Genomic DNA, 18,885 nt, shown 5'->3' with positions numbered 1-18,885 from the left:
TGGCATTAGAAGATGCACTCTTGTGCACAATATGAGATCAATATTTGATTTTTTCATGTGAGAAGGTAGAAAAAAACAAAAGAAAAAACACAATTATATGTGCTCTATTCCCATTGGTGGAATTCATCGTCACATCCATCCATTTATGTATAGAAAAAAAAAGAAAATGAAAAAGAAAACCCCACCCGCATCCACCTACCCAAACCCTACCCAGATCCCATCGATCCCCTCCTCCCATCGCACCCCTCCTCCCCCCATCTCCTCGCCGCCGCCATCGACGGCGCTCCCCTCGATCCCTCCCACCGCCGTCTCCCTCCCTCAGATCGAGCTCCCCCTCCCCTCTCCCTCCCACCTCTCGAAGCTCCCGCGTCCCACCGCCGCACACCGTGCTCCTCTGCAGCTTCTGCGGCGATGCAGCCGCCGCTGACTACTCTCCTTCCTCCTTCCTCCAGCACTACTCTCCAACCTCGCCTCTCGCTTCGCCGCCCCGCGCCCCGCGCTCGTCAGGGCCCCGTAGCGCCGCTCAGTCCCTCACGCTCGGGCCCAACGAGGTCGTGCACACGCTCACCAGCACACCCGTCTTCACCTTCTGCAACTCCAGCAACGCGTTCGTGCTCGTCTCCGACCCCGCCACTGGTCTCCACTCCCTCGGCCTCCTCTGCTTCCGCTCCGAGGACACCGACGCCCTCCTCTTCGTCCGAGTTCGCCGGAACCACGACGGCTGGCGCGCCCGTGCGCGAGGAGACGACGACCCCGATAAGCCATGCAGGGCCAGTAAGAAGGTCGCCGCCCCAGCACCTGCAGCAGCAGTACCCCCAAGGTATCGCGCACGTGCGCGCCCCGATCCCATCCCCTCCCGATTTGTAAATTGCTTGGTCCCGATCTGACTAATGCGTCGCTGCAACGTTCTGTCAGGGACGAGACCACCGGCGCCCACCAGGATCTCCGCCGCTGCATCTTGGTAACGATCGCGTGAGAAAGCACCGCATGTGGGCGGCTGCATCTGAGGCTGAGGAATTTGGTTCGGGGTGAGCGGGGGATGGCTCAAGCCTAGAAGGGATCTGATGCGCCACTGTAGACATACGAACACAGGAGGGGGTCCAAATTTGCCGTTTGCCAGATTCGCGCTCATGCCATAGGTTGCCGGCGAAGTACCTCAGCCTGTTCAGGTGCTGGATTGTAGTTCAGAGCCCTTCCCCAATCTCCGTTTTTCCTCTTTGCTCAAAAGTGTTAAATGCTAATCATTAGCTTGCTGGGATAGACGCACTGTCGTCCAAACCAATTATCATCTTCTACCTCCTAGTAGTAGTACAAAAATTATAAGGAAATTTACTTAGTTACCGACTGCTATTCACCCAAATACCTACTTTAAAAGTAACTCTGTGCATGTAGTTGGTAACTGCTTAGACATTTTAGTAGGAGGCAATAAGAAGATCGAATAGCTAGTACGGGGCGGGGTGGGAGACTGGTGCATGCAGCCGGTAATGGATTTAATTTTTTTACTTTTTCTTCAAGGGGTTTTAATTACTAGGATGTTGTTGGTTCTATCGAGCAGTGCGTTTGGATTAGCACATATTACGCTGCTGCTCCACATGACTATATGAATTCGTCCATCTGCAGTGTTGTATGGATTAGCATATTAGCTGCTGCTCGACATGACTATATGAATTCGTCCATCTGCAGTGTTGTCTGAATGTAAATTTAGTGCCTAGTTTAGTTTGGAGTATGTTAATTTAGATGATCACATGTTGAACTAGAGAAATAGAAATGACCATCCCAATTCTAAATTCATAAAAAGGAGTAGCTGCAGAATAAAAATGCTCATCCCAACTCTGAATTAATAAAATGATATCCTATATTAATGTTTCTACAGAGTAAATATCACCATTTGGCATGAAATGTTGCTACAGAGTGAAGATGCAGAATTTCTGTTTGTTCAGGCAGCTGCTTTATTATATAAAATGCACTAGATACTTATGATTTCTTTTATGATCTGTGGCTGGTCTAGAGCAAAAACAGAGTTGCATATGATTTCTAGGTACTAGTAGTCTAATTGTATTCCAGATGCGATACACTGAAGGTTAATTATACATATCCACACAGCAAGTATACAATATTGTACTATACATTTCACATGTGTCCTATCTTTGAAGCTCTACAACATTCATGTGTATACAATAATTTATCGAATGGGGCACTATGATTCTGAATTTTTAGATTGTTAGCTCTGGCTTCATAATCAAACTTATGTGAATATACTTTGCAGAATCATTGTTCAACCTCTTTGTTTATGTGGGGTTCTTATTCATTCGATTTCGTCCTCCTGGCAGGCATCTTTCGTACATTGAGCAACAATGGCGAATTCGAGTGGATGATGGAAGGCCTCAGTTTGGGGCCAAGAAAAGGCGTGGACGAGGCCATTTCTGCAAGGTCTTTCTCGATCAGTTGAAATATTTGGTTTTCCATGACTTGGACTATTGGGGCAGACTTATCAAGTCGTTGCTCTTTATGTTATGTTATACCACCTGCATATGCATGCTCTAGCTTCTAGGTAGTAGAAGAATTGACATGTGGGATGCAAGTCCAAGCTTGATACTATAAATGTTACTCCCACCTATCAAGTTGGACTACTCGGGTGTCAAGTTGGTGTTGTACTGTAGTCTGTAGTATGCACCTGCATATGCACCTACATGTGTAGTCAGTAACTAGTGCTACTGCTTGAACTCAAAATTTCTTTTACAAAGAATAAAAAGATGAGCATTTCTCCAGCCAATGTCTGCAGTAGTTGCTGTTGTGTAATCATCGGCTGGACCTATGCATTTCATCAAAATTTGCAATGATGTTTGTTGCCTAAGAAACTAGCGAATTATAGAGGCCTGAGATTCTTCTTTTGTTGTACTTGTACATGTAGCAGTGTTCTTGGCACTATGACCTAAAGCAATCAGTCGGCCAATTGCAGTCTTGGCATGCTCTGTTGCTCTCCTAGTTGTTAACCTATGTGTAGTAGTACGTAGGAATAGAGGTATGCGAAATCTCGCATTTTCAAGTATGTTGTGTTGCTGTGACTGCTCTCAGTTTAATAATTTTAACTCTTCTGGCATTTTCAAGTGTGCACAGTGTATTAGTGTATCATCATCTGTGTTATACGTTTCCGCCACGGAATCAACGAAATGTTCCTACAATAAGATGTACTCCCTCCGTTCCTAAATACTTGTCTTTCTAGGCATTTCAACAAGTGACTACATACGGAGCAAAATGAGTGAATCTACACTCTAAAATATGTCTACATACATCCGTATGTAGTAGTCATTTAAAATGTCTAGAAAGACAAATATTTAGGAACGGAGGGAGTATTTATTTAGACAAAGTATCCGCTTTCCCTGACATAATATGTTCATGTTCACGACAGGCCGCCTGCAAATTGCTGGGTGCAACATCAATGTAGCTCTGATCCAGAACCTGGTTCTTGGATGCAACACGCATTGTCCTGGACTGGTATAGCCCCGGTCATACCATAATATGTTAGTGCTCAGTCATGTATGCATCTCCATGTTGCAAGCCTGCCATACTTGATAGGATCAGTACTTATTAACTACTCATATGTGCTTGTAGAGAAGAATACAATTATTATTTAACCAGTCCAGATTTTTAACATTTGAGGTGCTTCCAAGGGACACAGATCTCTACTCTTCTATATAATCCACACTTTGTTCTGGAAGCAAGTCAGTTGTACCATGCTGTTACATCACAACAAGGTGTCATTTGGTGTACTGCTGTTGTTGATGCTCCCTAGAGTCTACATGTAGATGTACTGCTGCTGTTGATGCTCTAGCTGTAGCCTGTACTATTGTTGTTTTGCTACTGTAGTGTTAGTTTCGCTACTACTAGCTATTGGCTGCTACTAGTTAGTACTTAGTAGTTACTGCTAGCAGTGCTAGTAGCTGCTGCTGCTTCTATTGCTTGTGCAATTGTGCTAGTAGCCAGTAGATGTTCATTGCATGACCTGCACTAGTAGCTAGTAGATGTGTTGGTACCTGTATGCTAGTATTGTTGGTGTGTTGAATGTCTTAGTAAAACATCATCAGGTTGATGTGTTGTAGTTAAGTTTTGGAAGTTTTGCTATGCCATGCTTAGTGTTTACTGAACTGAGGTATTTGGGCATTTATGTGTAATTTTTATTCTCTTGAATGGATATTTTTTTATTGGCAATCATTTAACTTGTAATGTATCTTACTTATAATTTATGCGGATCAGGATCTAATTTTGTTGAGGTGACTGCTGTTGTGACCATGATCAGAAGAAGCCTGGAGATGTGCACAATAGTTTTAGTTGATGTTGCCACCATGTTTTGGTGCATGTGTATTTCTTTTTGATTGTATAAACACTTGATGGATTGTGCAGACGTGTATGTGCTGTTGTGAGTTTCATTGAGTGATTTTTGGATTTGATCATTTAATTGTGAGAATTATTGATTGTTTGCTGTTGAAATGTGTAAAAGAAATCTGTGAATGAAAAGGTTGAATGTTCTATTGGATCGAATAATATTTGGGCTCTAAAAAGGCTATGGCCCAAACAACAGTGGACTGGAATATTGTGCATTTATGAAAAAAGGTATAAAAAGGCATAAAAAGGCTTAATTAAATGGACTATGAAATGGATGAGGCCTAGAAATAAAAAGGTTGAATTGTTGGGCTTGGCCCATGAAGCCGATCAAAAATTGATAGAAATAAATAATAAAAAGGCTGAATTAGTGGGCTTGGCTCATGTAAGGTGTCGAATTGGATCGGGCTGAATCTTGTCAGTGACCTATTCAACTGGTCGCAATTTTGCCACGTCGGATCCGACGTGGTCTGGGCAGACAGCCAGTGACCAAAACAAAAGGTCATGGGTTCAACGACCTTCTGTTAAAGGTCGTTAATTTCAGTTTACGACCGCCAGCTTTTGACCTTCTGTTTTTGGTCATAAAAAGGTCGCAAATGAAAAACTATGATCTTTCAGCGGCCAATTGTGAGGGTCATAAGTTGACATATTTCTTGTAGTGTGACAAACAGGGAATGGAAGTGCATCGAAGACCGATTTGAAAAGAAACTGAGTTGCTGGAAGGGCAAGCTCATGTCATACGGAGGCCCATTAATTCTGATAAATTCGGTGCTCACAAGTATGCCTATGTTTCTCTTGTCGTTCTTTGAAGTCCCAGTTGAAGTCAAGAAAAGACTGGATTTTTATTGATCGCGTTTCTTTTGGCAGGGTGATGAACTAAAAAGAAAATCCGGCTAGCTAAATGGGATATCATCTGTAGACCGAAAGACCAAGGGGGTCTTGGTATTGAGAATCTCGAAGTTAAGAATAGATGCCTTCTCAGTAAGTGGCTGTGGAAGCTGTCCAGTGAGACTGATGCCACGTGGGCGCAAATCCTTCGTAGCAAGTACCTTCAGACCAAAACTTTGTCCCAGGTGACAGTCAGGCCAACCGACTCGCCTTTCTGGAAAGGACTAATGAAAGTCAAACAATCCTTGTTTAATAGGACAAAGTTTATTATTAGCAACGGTGCTAGTACACGTTTCTGGAAGGATACTTGGCTCGGAGAGACACCCTTGGCCATTCAATACTCATCTTTATATCATATTGTTCAACGACGTGAGGTGTTCGTTGCAACGGTATTTGAATCTATCCCCCTTAATATTCAGTTCAGACGGTCACTAGCGGGCAATCGTTGGGAAGAATGGCTTCGTCTAATTAGGAGACTGATGGAGGTTCAGCTTTCTCAACAACCCGATGAATTAAGCTGGAAGCTTACTAGGTCTGGAGTATTCACAGTTAAATCAATGTATATTGATGTTAGCTTCATTCCTACCTCCAAGCATGTTTGAGCTGTCAAAGTTCCATTGAAAATAAAAGTGTTTATGTGGTTTGTCCATAAACAAGTTATTTTAACCAAGGACAACCTGATAAAGCGTAATTGGACAGGACCTACTAGGTGTAGTTTCTATGATCGGGATGAGACGATCAAGCACCTTTTTCTTGATTGCCCGTTAGCCAAAGTTCTTTGGCGGACGGTCCACATTGCTTTTAGTATTACTCCATCAAATTTTGTCAACACGTTATTTGGGACATGGTTTAATGGGATTGAGCCTGACTTAGCGCGACATATTCGTGTTGGAGTATGCACTTTGCTCTGGACTATCTGGAATTGCAGAAATGATTTGGTTTTTAACAAAACATCACGTATTCAATTTTTGCAGGTTATTTTCTGAACCACGGCATTGATCCGTTCATGGTCGCTACTCACTCCGATGGAGGCTAGGGAGCATTTAGTTACTGGATCTATCCGCTGGGAGATGGTAGCTCGGGATATCTTCAACCGGTTTGGATGATGATCATGTAATAGGATAGGCAATTAGTTTAACTATCTCTCTTTTGCCAGCCGGTTGTGGCGTCCTTTATTTGGCTAGTTTGTGTTTCTAGCCCATTTTGGCTCTATGTGAGCTTGTTTTCACTTTTTCCAGTTGAAGACTTTGAGACCTTGTTGGAACCTTTTTATTTGGTTAATAAGATGACCGTATGCATCGTTCTGACGCAGAGGCCGGGGAGATCTCCTTTTTGAAAGAAAAAAGGTAACATACAACCCCCATTTCCATTCAAGAAAAAGGAGTTTGGGACTCTTCACGAACCTGCATCTCCAGTGCACAGGCCACACCGTCAGATGCTTTTTTAACCCAAGACAGCAAACTACATCTAAGGAGTAGTCAACAAAACTAGGCGTACAGCAAACAGCAGGAAATAGCAACAAATAACTACGAATTGATGAACTTACAAAACACACAAGCAACCTCCAGCTTTGATCCCTCAAGCAAGTCGAAGATCGTCACCCATTGCAAATCCTTCTGACCCAGGCGCCCAGCATGTCGCCTCGGATAGCTTCTTAGACACCAGCTGAAGCATATTTCGAACCCAACTTATCTACGTACATTTTCACATGAAGCGGCAGTGCAGATTTTCCCACCTAGGACTGCATATTCTGATCGTAAACGTCTCCTTGGGTTAGCGCTGTATCAATGTCTTGGTCGCCGTGCTGGACCTCCCCTAGGATGCCGGCATGGGTTAGCAACGCCCAGAGATGTGTCATGAGCTCCCCGCCAGAGCTCAGAAATATCTTGTGCTGAGAAGCCCTTGTAGATGCAGCCAGGTGGATAACAAATCCTGCCCAGAACTCTGACAAGAACCTCCACAGATCTTCCGGCTTGTCACCGCCGAACGCTTCTGCCAGCTTCTTGCCAAGATCTGCCCCCTTCTTCAATATGGTGTCGTCTAGATTTTCCTCTTTTTTCCCATCCTGGTTTTCCTCGTCCTGTTTCCCCCCGTCCACTTTTTTCTTATACAATTCTATCTCCTCTGATGCATATTTCTTGAGCCGTCCAAGCATTTGGGTGGACTGATAACAAGGAGCGCATGAGTCAAATTTTCCGTTGAAAAGGCGACTTTTTTCTTCACGCACCTTTATCAGCACCGACCTGGCCATTAGGCTGTTCCCAGGCACTAGAGGAGGAACCAGTGTGAGCACATACGCGCAGTACTGCGACAATGTCCTAGCAATCATGTACTGAGACCACAGAAGATCTGAATCACCTTCCGAAGGTTTGCGCCGGCCAAAGTCTTGCCCACTCCAATACATACTGGCTGAGACCTCTCTGTTTTCAGCGAGATCAATCTCGCAGTAGCATGTAGCAATATGCCAAACCAGCAGAATGTGCACAGAATCCTTCACGCCATCTACTGCTTCCATGACTGCGTGAAAACCACCAGATGCCTTGACTTTTTTGAATGCCCGCTTAAGGTAGTGGTCTAATCGTGTGGATTCACCCAAGCAGTCTCTGAGACAGTTGATCACAGTACACTTCACTTCCGGGGACAGATGTACAAAGTACCTGGACCTTCTTTGTGGAAAGACAAGCATGGTGGGGAAGACAAAACGGGAGGGGAAGAGAAGGTTGCTCTGGCCGACCTTTCCGTGCCATCTTGGCAACACAGACAGCATACAGAGCTTCCGCACAAGAGCCTTTGTCACCGAGCTTCGCAGCCACCATGGCTTCTGCACGTATTGGCACAACAAAATTATCTTGGTCCAGTCTGAGAACACGTAAGTTGTGATCTCCCATGTCTCTTTTACAAAAAGGAAACACAGGAGAAACCATGTAAAAGTTACTCCACCATGAACATTGCCGAGCTCGTCTCTTGTACCAACCTTGGAAAAGCTATAGATAGCAACCGCCATGCCTCCAATCCCCCCTATCAGAATGGTGGATAGCAGGAGCCGGATGAATGGAAAACCTTTTGCAAATACTATGGCATGCCTGCTGTTGAAGAAGTCATTGAGGAAAGACACCTCAGCCTCGCTGACACGGAATGCCCTCTCCGAGTTGCAGGACTGACCAAGGATCCCCTCGAGTACCAGCTGTCTCGTCCTTTTCAGCTTGGCCTCATGGATGCCGAAGTTGAAGAAGCGCCTGCGAAGGAGCTTGTAGAGTGCAAAGGAGAGGCAGAGATCCTTGAGCACCTCCTCAAGGTCGTCCTCCTCCCAGATCTTCTCAAGCGTTAGGATATCCTTGTCCCCATCTCTCAACGCCAGCAAGAGGCTCCTGATATTCCCAGTTTCTCCGCCAGTTTCTTGATTCTTCATCTTCCGTTTCTTGGCTTCCCCACGCACCAAGTATCGGTATCCCTTCATTGTGCTAGGGTCAAGACTCTCACCATCACCCCCAGCACTGGCTTTGTGCTCATGACGCATGTACTCCGTCAATAACCTCAAATTCTCTCTGTGGCTATCGTTGGCGAACTCCGAGGAGACAAAACCATGGATGATGCGTAAAGAGTTGACTGACCAAAGCAGCCAACCAGTTACCTTGAGAATCTTTGGCGCCTTAGAGCGAAGGATGTTGGCAGCCCAGAAGGAGGACATCAGGTCTACCAATGGGGTTTGCTTCAGGGCGATGCCGGACGGGCGGCCTATCTTCACGCTGTAACGGAGGGTGACCAATAGCACAGCCCACACCTTGTAGTAGTAGTCCTTATTGGAGGGGCGTTGCATGATCCCAAGGCTGTACAAGATCATTGCTTGGGTTACTGCGTCCATAACGATCAGGGTCATTCTCATGGCATTGCCTGTTGTCCGATGCCGCAACGCATCCAGCACAAATCGGATCACCATGATCGTGGTAGTGAGTGCGACGACGAATTGAATAACGATGGGGTTGAGGATTTTGCCTTCCTGGTGTATGACGCTTACAATAACTCTGAACGTCATTGCAAGGATAAGCAGCTGGATGCAGTGGCGGAGCCAGGAAAGTTTCTTAGTATGTGCTGCCACCTACGAAAAGGGAAAGAAAAAAATACATCAAATGCATAATGATATGAAATTGACGAACGGCATGGTATGCAGCCTGGCTCTTTCCTAGACAATTTGAAAAACTACAAATGCAGCCTGGTTTGAACAACAATTCCCTAATGATCCTGCGGCTGTCATTTTTAATCTATGCCGTTATCTCACAAATGGGGCAAGGCAATCTTGTAAACAAGAACAGGCGGTGGAAGCATTGATGGAGTGCTGAGGATCAAGAAGGCGATGCAGGAGATTTTACTCCAGGACGCATGTTTGGGCGCCTAATGTACCCAGGATTGCCATGAGGTGATCTTATCTGAGATCACATGTTCATCCCTTGTTCCTCTTTTATCTAGTCATATCCTGTAGTGGCTACTCGTAAGATTTAAAGTTCAGTCCGGTGTGCTCTATGCTGGGTGTGTGGATACTGATGGTATGTCCAGCAGGTTAGGCATTAGGGCCCTGTGTGGTTAATTGCCCGTGCCATGTTAGAACACTTTTTTGGCTGTTCTGTTTCTAGCTTTCCTATTTGGCATGTTATAACTTGTAAGACTCACGGTTTCTCTAAATGGAAATCGACGAGGTGTGCTCGTTGTTTCAAAAGAAGAGAATGGTATATATGCAGCAGTTGAGAAACATTGGAATGCAGCTTGCCAAAAATGCGAAGCTATAATTCAGAGAAACTTGACAAATTCTTGACGGCACAAACATATACAAGGAAGCCATCAAACTGACCTGAAGTACGTACAGAATCCACTCGACCGACGTCCGAAAGAAATTGATTTCCCAGCCACCTGAACCTGAAGTCAGGAACCAGGTAAATTAAACATCCTACTAGCTGTATGAACTAGCGAAAACTGAAAAACAATACTGTATTCAATATGTTGTGTGCTGCACTAGGACCAGGAGTGAAATAATCTCATATCAGTATAAAACAAGGACTATATGAGTTAAAAAAGAAGACAACCAGTACCTCTCCTTCTCCCTTTGACAAGAACTGCTTCTCGTGCCTGGCGGGGGGTGGCGGGCTGGGAAGCAAAAGCAATGGGCGGTGCGGGAGCAGGGGATCGCACGCAGAGAGAGTGAGGGTGAGAGATTGGGGAGTAGGTGAAGATTTGTGGAAGTCACGTGGAAGGGGACGCCGGAGGAAGCTAACCGGTCGTCATGCCGAATCAGAGTTCATTCATCCCACAGAACTGCCAGTAGGAACACCTTGTTTGAAAATGTCCAGAGTCCAATTATTTACATGTTTGGACATTAATTAGGTCGATGCAGAGAGGAACTAGTTGTCCATTTCCATTTGGACAGCAATCAAATCTTGTGGCCCGCCGCCACCGGACCAGGCGGCCAAGGAAGTTAATATTGATGCCTGACATGAAAAAAAGGCAGCTGGAACATTGATGTGCATATAGGACATCTTACCAACCATGACAAGAGAATGTATGTGCCTTGTTCCAAGAGGAAAGCAAAATATCAACGACATCAATTATGTACTTTTACGATTTGTTTTTTTTAATTTACAGCTTTATTCGCTTGGTCTGGACGTGGATACATGCCTTTGATCATTGCTATATGTGGTCTGTCAAAGCATGCTTAGAGCATCTCCAGCAGCTCCCTCACTCCAAAAAAAGCACGCATAGAAGAAAGTTGACGCAAAAAACGTGCTCCAGCAGTTTCCCAACACCGTCGCCCCCGCTTACATGGCAATTTTGCCCATGAAGAGAGAAACATGAAAAAGTGAATGAAGTGGGCTCTCATGCAAGAGCCTAGCTATATGCGTACTTCTAGGAAAATACAATAAATACGAAGAAAGAGATAGAGAGAAGGTAGAAAAAAGTAGTAATCTTATAGCTAACCTTGTTGTATGAGTGACTATAAGTGGTGACTATATATGACAGCCAGCCGTTGGCAATATTATTAACCATGCTCTTCCTTTATTCTGACAATACCTAGTACTATTAGAAATTGACCAGGCAGAGTTGTTGCCTAGCTGGACCAAACCTCACACGCTAGCATCTTACTAGCATTTCTCCTCAAGAACCAAGACCCAGGAGCCAGGGCGGTCACCTAGGATAGCCAAGCATCGAGGGACAAGAGAAACTGGAGGAGGAAAAGGAGTCTGGGCGGGGAAGCCCAGAATCAGCCACAGCTCGGCAAGAGGTGGAGCAGAGCTCCCCCGCAAAAAAAAAGGCGGAGCAGAGCGAGCAGAACAAGGAAAGCACCAAGGGAGGCAAGGAAGAATATCAAGAAGAGTGGAGTCAAGGCATCCTCCCCAACCAGATTTAGATAGCATCAAGTACAGGTAAAACCTTGTATTTGTATTTAAGGGCACCATGAATAGCATGTTACTATGAGAAACAGACATAAAAACTTTAAGATTTCAGTAAGGGATAGTGATCTTGGCTACAGGAGATGGAGGGATCGATGATTGTTTTTCTACGCATAGATATGTAGCAGCATCGCCTTATCATGCAAATAGAATCAGGTTTAGAGCCCTTAAATATGGAAGCTAAAACTCCAAAGTAAATCCATCTTTTATTTTCAGTGAAGGTCTTGTTGAGGTGTATGGTTATACGTCTCTGCTGATTTAACAAGTTAAGTTGCATGCCCGTCGCTAAAATACAGTAAAGCACCTTGATCTTGCATGCGAGTACTTCATCTAGGTATATTAGTCCTCAAATACTGAGCCTAAATTTGACTTACAATATATGATTTACCAAATGATTTATACTTGTGTCATATAACTCATAATTTATTAGTCAAATTTTGGGTCAAGATTAGGCTCAATTCGAGGGGGGTGCATATAAATACGGATGGAGGAAGAATCTTGTTTGCATGCTTTTCTTGATAAAGTGCATAGTCCAGGAAATTAACTGAATGTACTACTATGGGATCAAAGAGAAGAAAACTGTAGGTTCGATTTTCAGTTAAGAGTAGTACCTGTACTATATGTGCAGCAGCACCTTTTCAAATTCAAGTTCAGGTTCATGTCATTGTACATAACAGGTCGTAAGTCGTAACAGATACAAACCCTTAGTATACATTAGTCAATGTTCTGTAGAGATGCATGGTTTGCGATGCGACACGGGCATAACCTGTAATGGGTATTTCTCACCAAGTGCACTCTTTGCCAGTACCATAGATAAATGGTTGCTGACTGAACAAGTCCACATGCAAATATCTGAAGATATAAGAAGTACTCCTACCTTACTTTGCTTTGTGGATCAGTATTTTGGTTTACATGCTTGGCTGTGTGAAGTGTATAAACAAATAAAAGACTAAGCTGTATACCATGCTAAGCCTAAAAAGAGGACCCTGCTGTACACTTGATCAATTGTCAAGTAAATAGCTGAGCTTCATATTCAAGATCCAGGAGAACTAGAACCTAAAAGGACCATTTGTTCACACTTTGCCTTAGGTTTTATTTTTATTTTTTAGAACCATATTTAAACTGTAGTTCAGGTTCAGACCTAATTCCCTCAGACCAGCTTCATAAAAGACTTAACCTTGCCATGGCGTAAATAGTTTCAGGAACTCAAGTAGCACCCTGTTTTGAACTGTACAACATATGAGCAGGTTAGTAGCATGTGCACATGGCAAATGATCAGGTCGACCAATAAACTGAGCAACTTGGTTTAATTCTCTTTGATCTATCAATTAGTATCATACTGGTGACCAAATTAGCATAATTACCAATACTGTTGGAGTCAGTACGGGAAGCATGAAATTTGTTTGGCTGGACCAATATAGCAGCTTGTGTGTTTCCTTTATCCATTCATTATTTCAGAGAAAAGCACCATCCAAGTAAAACAAAAACAGAAAGTTAGTTATGAACTCCAATTTTGTTATACCATGTCAGCTAGCACCAGTACATAGTCCGAGACGAACTGTAAATGGAGAAAGTAGGAAGGAAGTAATTTTATATCATAATTAAACATGTACTCCCTCCGTTCCTAAGAGCATCTCCAGCCGCGCCCCCAACAAGGCCCTACAGGCGATTTTTCGGCCACCGGCGTCGAAAAATCGGCCCAGCCGCGCCCCAAAGGCCCTTTTTTCGCCGGCTCGGGCCGAAACTGACGCCGGCGGACCCAGGCCGAACCCGGTGCGCTGGGGGCGCTTGGGGACGCCGGCCGAACCGTTTTTGGCGTGAAAATCGGCGGGCCCTCCTTGACAGCGACTCGGCTCTTTTCGCCGCTTCGTCGTCCTCATTGCCTTGATTCCCGCGGCGGAATCAATGCCAAAGCTGCCACGCGCTGCCGCGCCGGTCAGCCTCCTCCATTGATGCCTCACGGGTGGCGTAGTGAAGACGGGATGACGCGCGTCCCTCGCCCGCCACGCGTACACACGGCGGCCACGCGTACGGGCGGCGCCTCCGCCTATATAAGCCACCACCAGCGCGCCTGTGACGCACAAACTCTCCACCGCCGTCGCCCTCGTTCCTCGACACCCCCATTCCTCCCTTTCTTCTTGCCGTTTCCAGTTCAACCATATGGTCGAGCGCTTTCCAGGCGATGGCACGGCGGCGAACGGCTTCAGCCGCCGCCACCTTCACGAGGACGAAACTCGGTTCCTCTACGAGGCCGAGTACCCGGTCCAGCCGGACATGCGGGTGCCCGGGGCATGGAGGATCAGTGCCGGCGGGGTCCCGGTGCCACCGACGCCCACCGGGGCGGCGCGGCGTGCGGAGATCGCGCGTATCCGCGCCTCTCTGCCGCAGGCGGCGAGGAAAGGTCCGCGATACGTCCCCGACAGCCCGCTCTGGGAGCAGTACTTCCGGCGCCGCCACACCGAGCAGCTCGAGGCCACCAACGGTGTCGTGCCCTCCGGAAGGCTCAACTCCGAAGGCCGCCGCCGATGGTGGGACGTGCCTGGCCGCACGCTGGAGGCCGTCCTCTAGTACATCGAGGGCGGCAACACGCCTAGGCTGGAGCACCCCGCTCCCCCCGTCCTTCTCCTCGTCCGGCCGAGGTGCTCGTGGTATTTGATGTTCTTTACTTGATTTTAGGGTACCATCCCATGGTTATTGGGGTGGCCTCACTATTCTAGGGTACCACGAAAAGAAAAATAATGACCGCTTTGATATTTGATGTTCTTTCTTCTTCAACGCTGTAATTGATAACTTGAATTTATGGGAAGCCGGTATGTTGGGAAGGGTTCGGGGCCGATATATGAGAAAATCGATTGGGTACTCATGGTTACCGAGTGGGAATTAAAATTCCCATTGGCAACCGTGCATGCCCTAGATCGTATCGAGACACTATCGTACCGTGTGGTGCCTTCAGGAAGGATACGACTCCAGGCTGTATTAAATAATGCCATGTGAAGTCGAGAGTCAAGGTGATCCAGGACATACACATGGAAGCCTAGTTTACCTACCTCAAGAATAGCCCAAAAGACCAACCCAAGTTCCCATACACAATCACCGATGTTTTTATGTTTAGCCAAGTTTGTTGGACCCGTGCTATCCCAAAATATGCCTCTCATGTGGAAACTCGTGCTGGTGTGGAAATTTCCACCTTCTTGTGCGGTTTTTGTTTCTTTTTAAAGGAATAAGACTTAGATTTTTGCGAAGACACCATGTAGTCACAAACATGGACTCGGGTCTCGGTTCAACCAGCCCAACCTCAGTTACCTCACCATCCAACTTAGTATTGTTTATACCGTCAATTTTTTTAAAACTTTGACTTCTGGTATGGTAGAATTATTTGGATGTGATATTTGAGGAAATATATGTCTCGGAAAGTACTTCCTAGCATTTTTTTGGAATCTATAAACATATTACAATAGGATTTGTGGTCACAATGGCATTAGGGGGGCAGGTTTGTGTTTAAATGGCAAGTTTTCTATTTATTACTAAATAATAATAAAACAACATGTGTGATCTAGAGCTGGTCAAATATTAATAGTACTTAAAGAATATCAGATTCACTTGATTTATAATAAGTATTTGAAAATAATTGTCAGGGGGCGTCGCACAAACCAGAAAGGGGAAAAACATGGTGAATGCTAGCGAACTTGTGAAATGGTCCTTAGTATTTGAAAATAGTGACAGCGCGGCGCTTATGAGAATTGAGTTCCTAGTTGTGGCTATTGCAGCTATCTTCCTCCTGATGTCATTCTTGGACATGTACCGTCGTCAGTGCCGCCACTCCGCCATCAAGTACCTCTTACTTGTCCTCGACGCCATAAGTGATTCCTCATTCATCTACACAATTGGACTGATGCAGAGTGCGCCCTTCAAGAAAGATCTGTTTTCAATATGGGCGCTGGTATTGGTCAACCTCCGGTTCAATGCTTGCTTCATCTCAGCATACGGCATCCCTGACCAAGACAACAGCCGCATAACCGAGGGCGCCAGGGTGATGTCACTTCTAGGGGTGGCCTTCTTAATCGGCACACAGAACAGTCAGTTTAAGCATCCGATCTGGGTGCTCTGGGCAATGCAGCAAGTGAGAAGTAAATACCTAATAGTTGCATACAATAAAGCGACAGGATCCTTCTTGCACGGTCGGAGCTCGCCACTTCTGACAGCATATATGGGTACCGATGCTGGTATCTGTAAGGAGGGGAATCCGACCACAATGAACGAGTACAAGTACTTGGTCTCTGGAGATCAGGATCAGAAGGTCAAACTGCAGGCCCCTGAGTATAAATTTTATCTGAAAGTTGAGTCAGAGGGAGATCAGGAGCAGAAGGCGCCTTGGTATAAATTGTATCTGAACCTTTCAAAAACAATTTTTGGTCTGAAAGTTGAGTCAGAGGGGCGGTTCATCACTCTTGATAAGACTTGGGAGCAGCTCAAAAACCAGCATTCAGACACCGATGCAGGGGGCGGCCAACGATCATGGGCCAAAGACCTGTGCCTGTCCTTTGCACTATACCGACTACTCCGTTGCAGATTTGACGACTTACCCCTGCCAGACGAGAGCCTTACAAGCACCAGAAAATTAATGTATGAAATTATTGGCAAGAAGGACGAAGATTTGTCTACACAAACAGACCATCATACTCAGGGAGCATTCAACGGAGATTTGCCTACACAAACAGACCACCATACTGAGAGAGCATTCAGCGGAGATTTGCCTGCACAAACAGACCACCATGCTGAGAGAGCATTCAGCGCAGATTTGCCTGCACAAACAGACCACCACGCTGAGAGAGCATTCAGCGCAGATTTGCCTGCACAAACAGACCACCACGCTGAGAGAGCATTCAGCGCAGATTTGCCTGCACAAACAGACCACCATGCTGAGAGAGCATTCAGAGGAGATTTGCCTGCACAAATAGACCATGCTGAGAGAGCATTCAGAATTGCTAAGTTGGAGCTTGCGTTCCTCAACGACTACTTCTACACAAGATACCCCATCCTTTTTTGGCGTGGCTTCCCACTGATTTTTGCTTGGTACCCTCTCCTGACCATTGCTCTCATCGCTTGGCTTGGAAGGGACATCCACAAACTCTACAAGCCTAAGGTGGGAGAAACTGCCCACGTCGTGCACGGGGTCAACGTTGATCTCATCATCACATGGATATTCATGTGCATTATCGTGCTGAAGGAGTCTTGGAAGGTGGTCACCTACTTGCTGTCTGATTGGACTAAGGTGATGCTGCTGTGCGAATACAGTTCGCGCACCCTGAAGTGTATTCCACAGTGGCTGTGGGAGTTCTTGGTTCGGATCTTGTGCACACCAAGATGTAGAATTGTGCGCCGTTGGCACAATAAGATCGGTCAGTATGAATTCTTGCAGTCATTTGGTCACAATCCTAGGAACATTTTTTACTGGTTAAGCCTTGGCTTGGTCCCAAAAGAAATTAGAGGTGCAAAAGTAGGCAGCCCAACGGAGCTGCCAGAGGATGTGAGAGCCGCCGTTCTCAAGTCACTTTGCTCATTAGATCTTAAGCAGAACTCACTAAAGTCAGACCTGCCGACTGATGTTAAGCAGTTCAACTTCGAGTGGACTTTCAAACTGGGTACATGGTGCCACAGCATTCTTGTGTGGCATATAGCAACAAGCCTGTGTGAGATTGAGCTTGCTCAACGCTACAACACAAGCTTAACGACTTCTGAGTTACTGTGTGCAATCAAGACTGCTCTCAATTGTTTCTCCTCCCAGCCATATCTTATAAAGGAAGACAGAATTGAAGGGTGGCTCCGAGCTAATTATATAGCCGCCAACAGTATATCACGCTACTGCGCCTATCTGCTTGTTATAGAACCAGATTTGCTACCTGACAGTTTCTTAACTGCCGATGACTTATTCAGAAACACCGTCGATGAGGCTTTAGATATCCTGAAAGGCTGTGACACCCTGCAAAGCATATACAGAAGGCTGATTCGAGGAGTGCCTCAACAAGACGATCAAAAAATGGACAGATTAAGGACCCATCCCAATACGATACTTGCGAGTGCTGCACGCCTTGCTTGGTCTCTGATTCATGAGATCCCAGATGAAGTAGTTCGCTGGAAGGTCCTCGCAGAAGTCTGGGCCGATATACTGGTACACACAGCCCCCTCATGGAATGCCTCGGCTCACAAGAAATGCCTTGCAACAGGTAGTGAGTTCATAACTCATATATGGGTCATTCTTTCTCATTGCAACGTCCACAGCAGCAAGCGCTGGCCATACCAAGAACCCCCACAGGATGACGATGACGACGACAACCAAGCAAGTGAACGGCAAGAAGTGGGAGCGCCAGCGCCATCACAGGAACCGACTGTGGCTGGTGATGGACTGTTGGCACAGGAAGGGCCAGCGAGGGTTCTGTCAAATGGAGCACTACAAGAACAAGACCAAACATCAAGTCCAACTCTAGGACAGCATTTAACCACAAATGGCCAACAACTTGCTCAGAAAGAAACAGAAGAACACAATGAAATACAAGAGGTCAGAGCCGATTGGAAAGGATGACACATCTCATTTGCATAATTGAATATTAATGTTCAAAAATGTCATCGATGTACTTTTCTTGCCCCTTTTCAGAAAGATTGTATGAGTCCTTCGCAGTGACCACATTAACTGCTTCTCAGCGTTGAACATGTATGGGATTTATCTCTGAATTCTAGTTTATGGGATTTATCTCTGAATTCTATGTCTGTATGTTGAACTATCAAGTGAATGCCCTCTTGGAAAAGGAAATAACTAAATGATTTCATATTTGCAAGTATTAATTATCCCTACCTATGCAAGTGCGACCAGATTTTTTTTTAAGTCCTTGTGAAAGAGTTTCATATCTAAGGGTTGTGATAGGCTTGGCGAGCCAACGTAAAAACTAGCCAGTCTTTTGGGTATGAAACCCATTTGGGCGAGAGTAGTACTAGGATGGGTGACCTCCTGGGAAGTCCTCGTGAAAGGGTTTCATATCTAGCCTACCCCAACTTGTTTGGGATCAAAGGCTTCGTAAGTAAGTAAGTAAGTCTAATGTGACCCGCCGCCACTGAGCTTCTTTGGTTAGTGAAGTTTCTTAACACTGATTTGTCTACAACTGCAACTAGGAGTACAAGCCTGTTG

General features: G+C 45.5%; 2 protein-coding genes and 1 long non-coding RNA gene across 4 annotated transcripts; 2 read left to right on the top strand and 1 right to left on the bottom strand.

Moving 5' to 3' along the window:
• Window positions 1-235: 235 nt before the first annotated feature.
• On the top strand, window positions 236-4,539 carry LOC119292165. The gene is made up of 5 exons (XR_005142911.1): window positions 236-820; window positions 916-1,169; window positions 2,331-2,430; window positions 3,410-3,495; window positions 4,255-4,539. It is a non-coding gene; the product is annotated as an uncharacterized LOC119292165 (long non-coding RNA).
• Window positions 4,540-6,595: 2,056 nt separating this feature from the next.
• LOC119292155 lies at window positions 6,596-10,596 on the bottom strand. Its single transcript, XM_037570989.1, has 3 exons — window positions 10,350-10,596; window positions 10,112-10,176; window positions 6,596-9,364 (listed from the first exon to the last, which is right to left on the bottom strand). The coding sequence occupies exon 3, from the start codon at window positions 9,299-9,301 to the stop codon at window positions 7,004-7,006; it is 2,298 nt and encodes a 765-aa protein (XP_037426886.1). The 5' UTR covers window positions 9,302-9,364; window positions 10,112-10,176; window positions 10,350-10,596; the 3' UTR covers window positions 6,596-7,003.
• Window positions 10,597-11,385: 789 nt separating this feature from the next.
• On the top strand, window positions 11,386-18,509 carry LOC119292141. 2 transcript variants are annotated; one of them, XM_037570979.1, is made up of 2 exons: window positions 11,386-11,678; window positions 15,473-18,509. In XM_037570979.1, exon 2 carries the CDS (start codon window positions 15,487-15,489, stop codon window positions 18,283-18,285), a length of 2,799 nt encoding a protein of 932 aa, XP_037426876.1. In that variant the 5' UTR covers window positions 11,386-11,678; window positions 15,473-15,486; the 3' UTR covers window positions 18,286-18,509. The 2 variants fall into 2 exon arrangements, with proteins under 2 accessions (XP_037426876.1, XP_037426870.1); XM_037570973.1 differs by having other exon boundaries at window positions 15,341-18,509.
• Window positions 18,510-18,885: the final 376 nt, after the last annotated feature.

Source organism: Triticum dicoccoides, chromosome 1A, assembly GCF_002162155.2.
Source record: "Triticum dicoccoides isolate Atlit2015 ecotype Zavitan chromosome 1A, WEW_v2.0, whole genome shotgun sequence".
NCBI classification, from domain to species: domain Eukaryota; kingdom Viridiplantae; phylum Streptophyta; class Magnoliopsida; order Poales; family Poaceae; genus Triticum; species Triticum dicoccoides.
This window is presented reverse-complemented; position numbering and strand designations above follow the sequence as displayed.

Coding starts and splice junctions, on each gene's coding strand:
- LOC119292141 (XM_037570973.1), top strand. CDS start 15,373: ATGGTGAATGCTAGCGAACTTGTGAAATGGTCCTTAGTATTTGAAAAT.
- LOC119292155 (XM_037570989.1), bottom strand. CDS start 9,301: ATGACGTTCAGAGTTATTGTAAGCGTCATACACCAGGAAGGCAAAATC.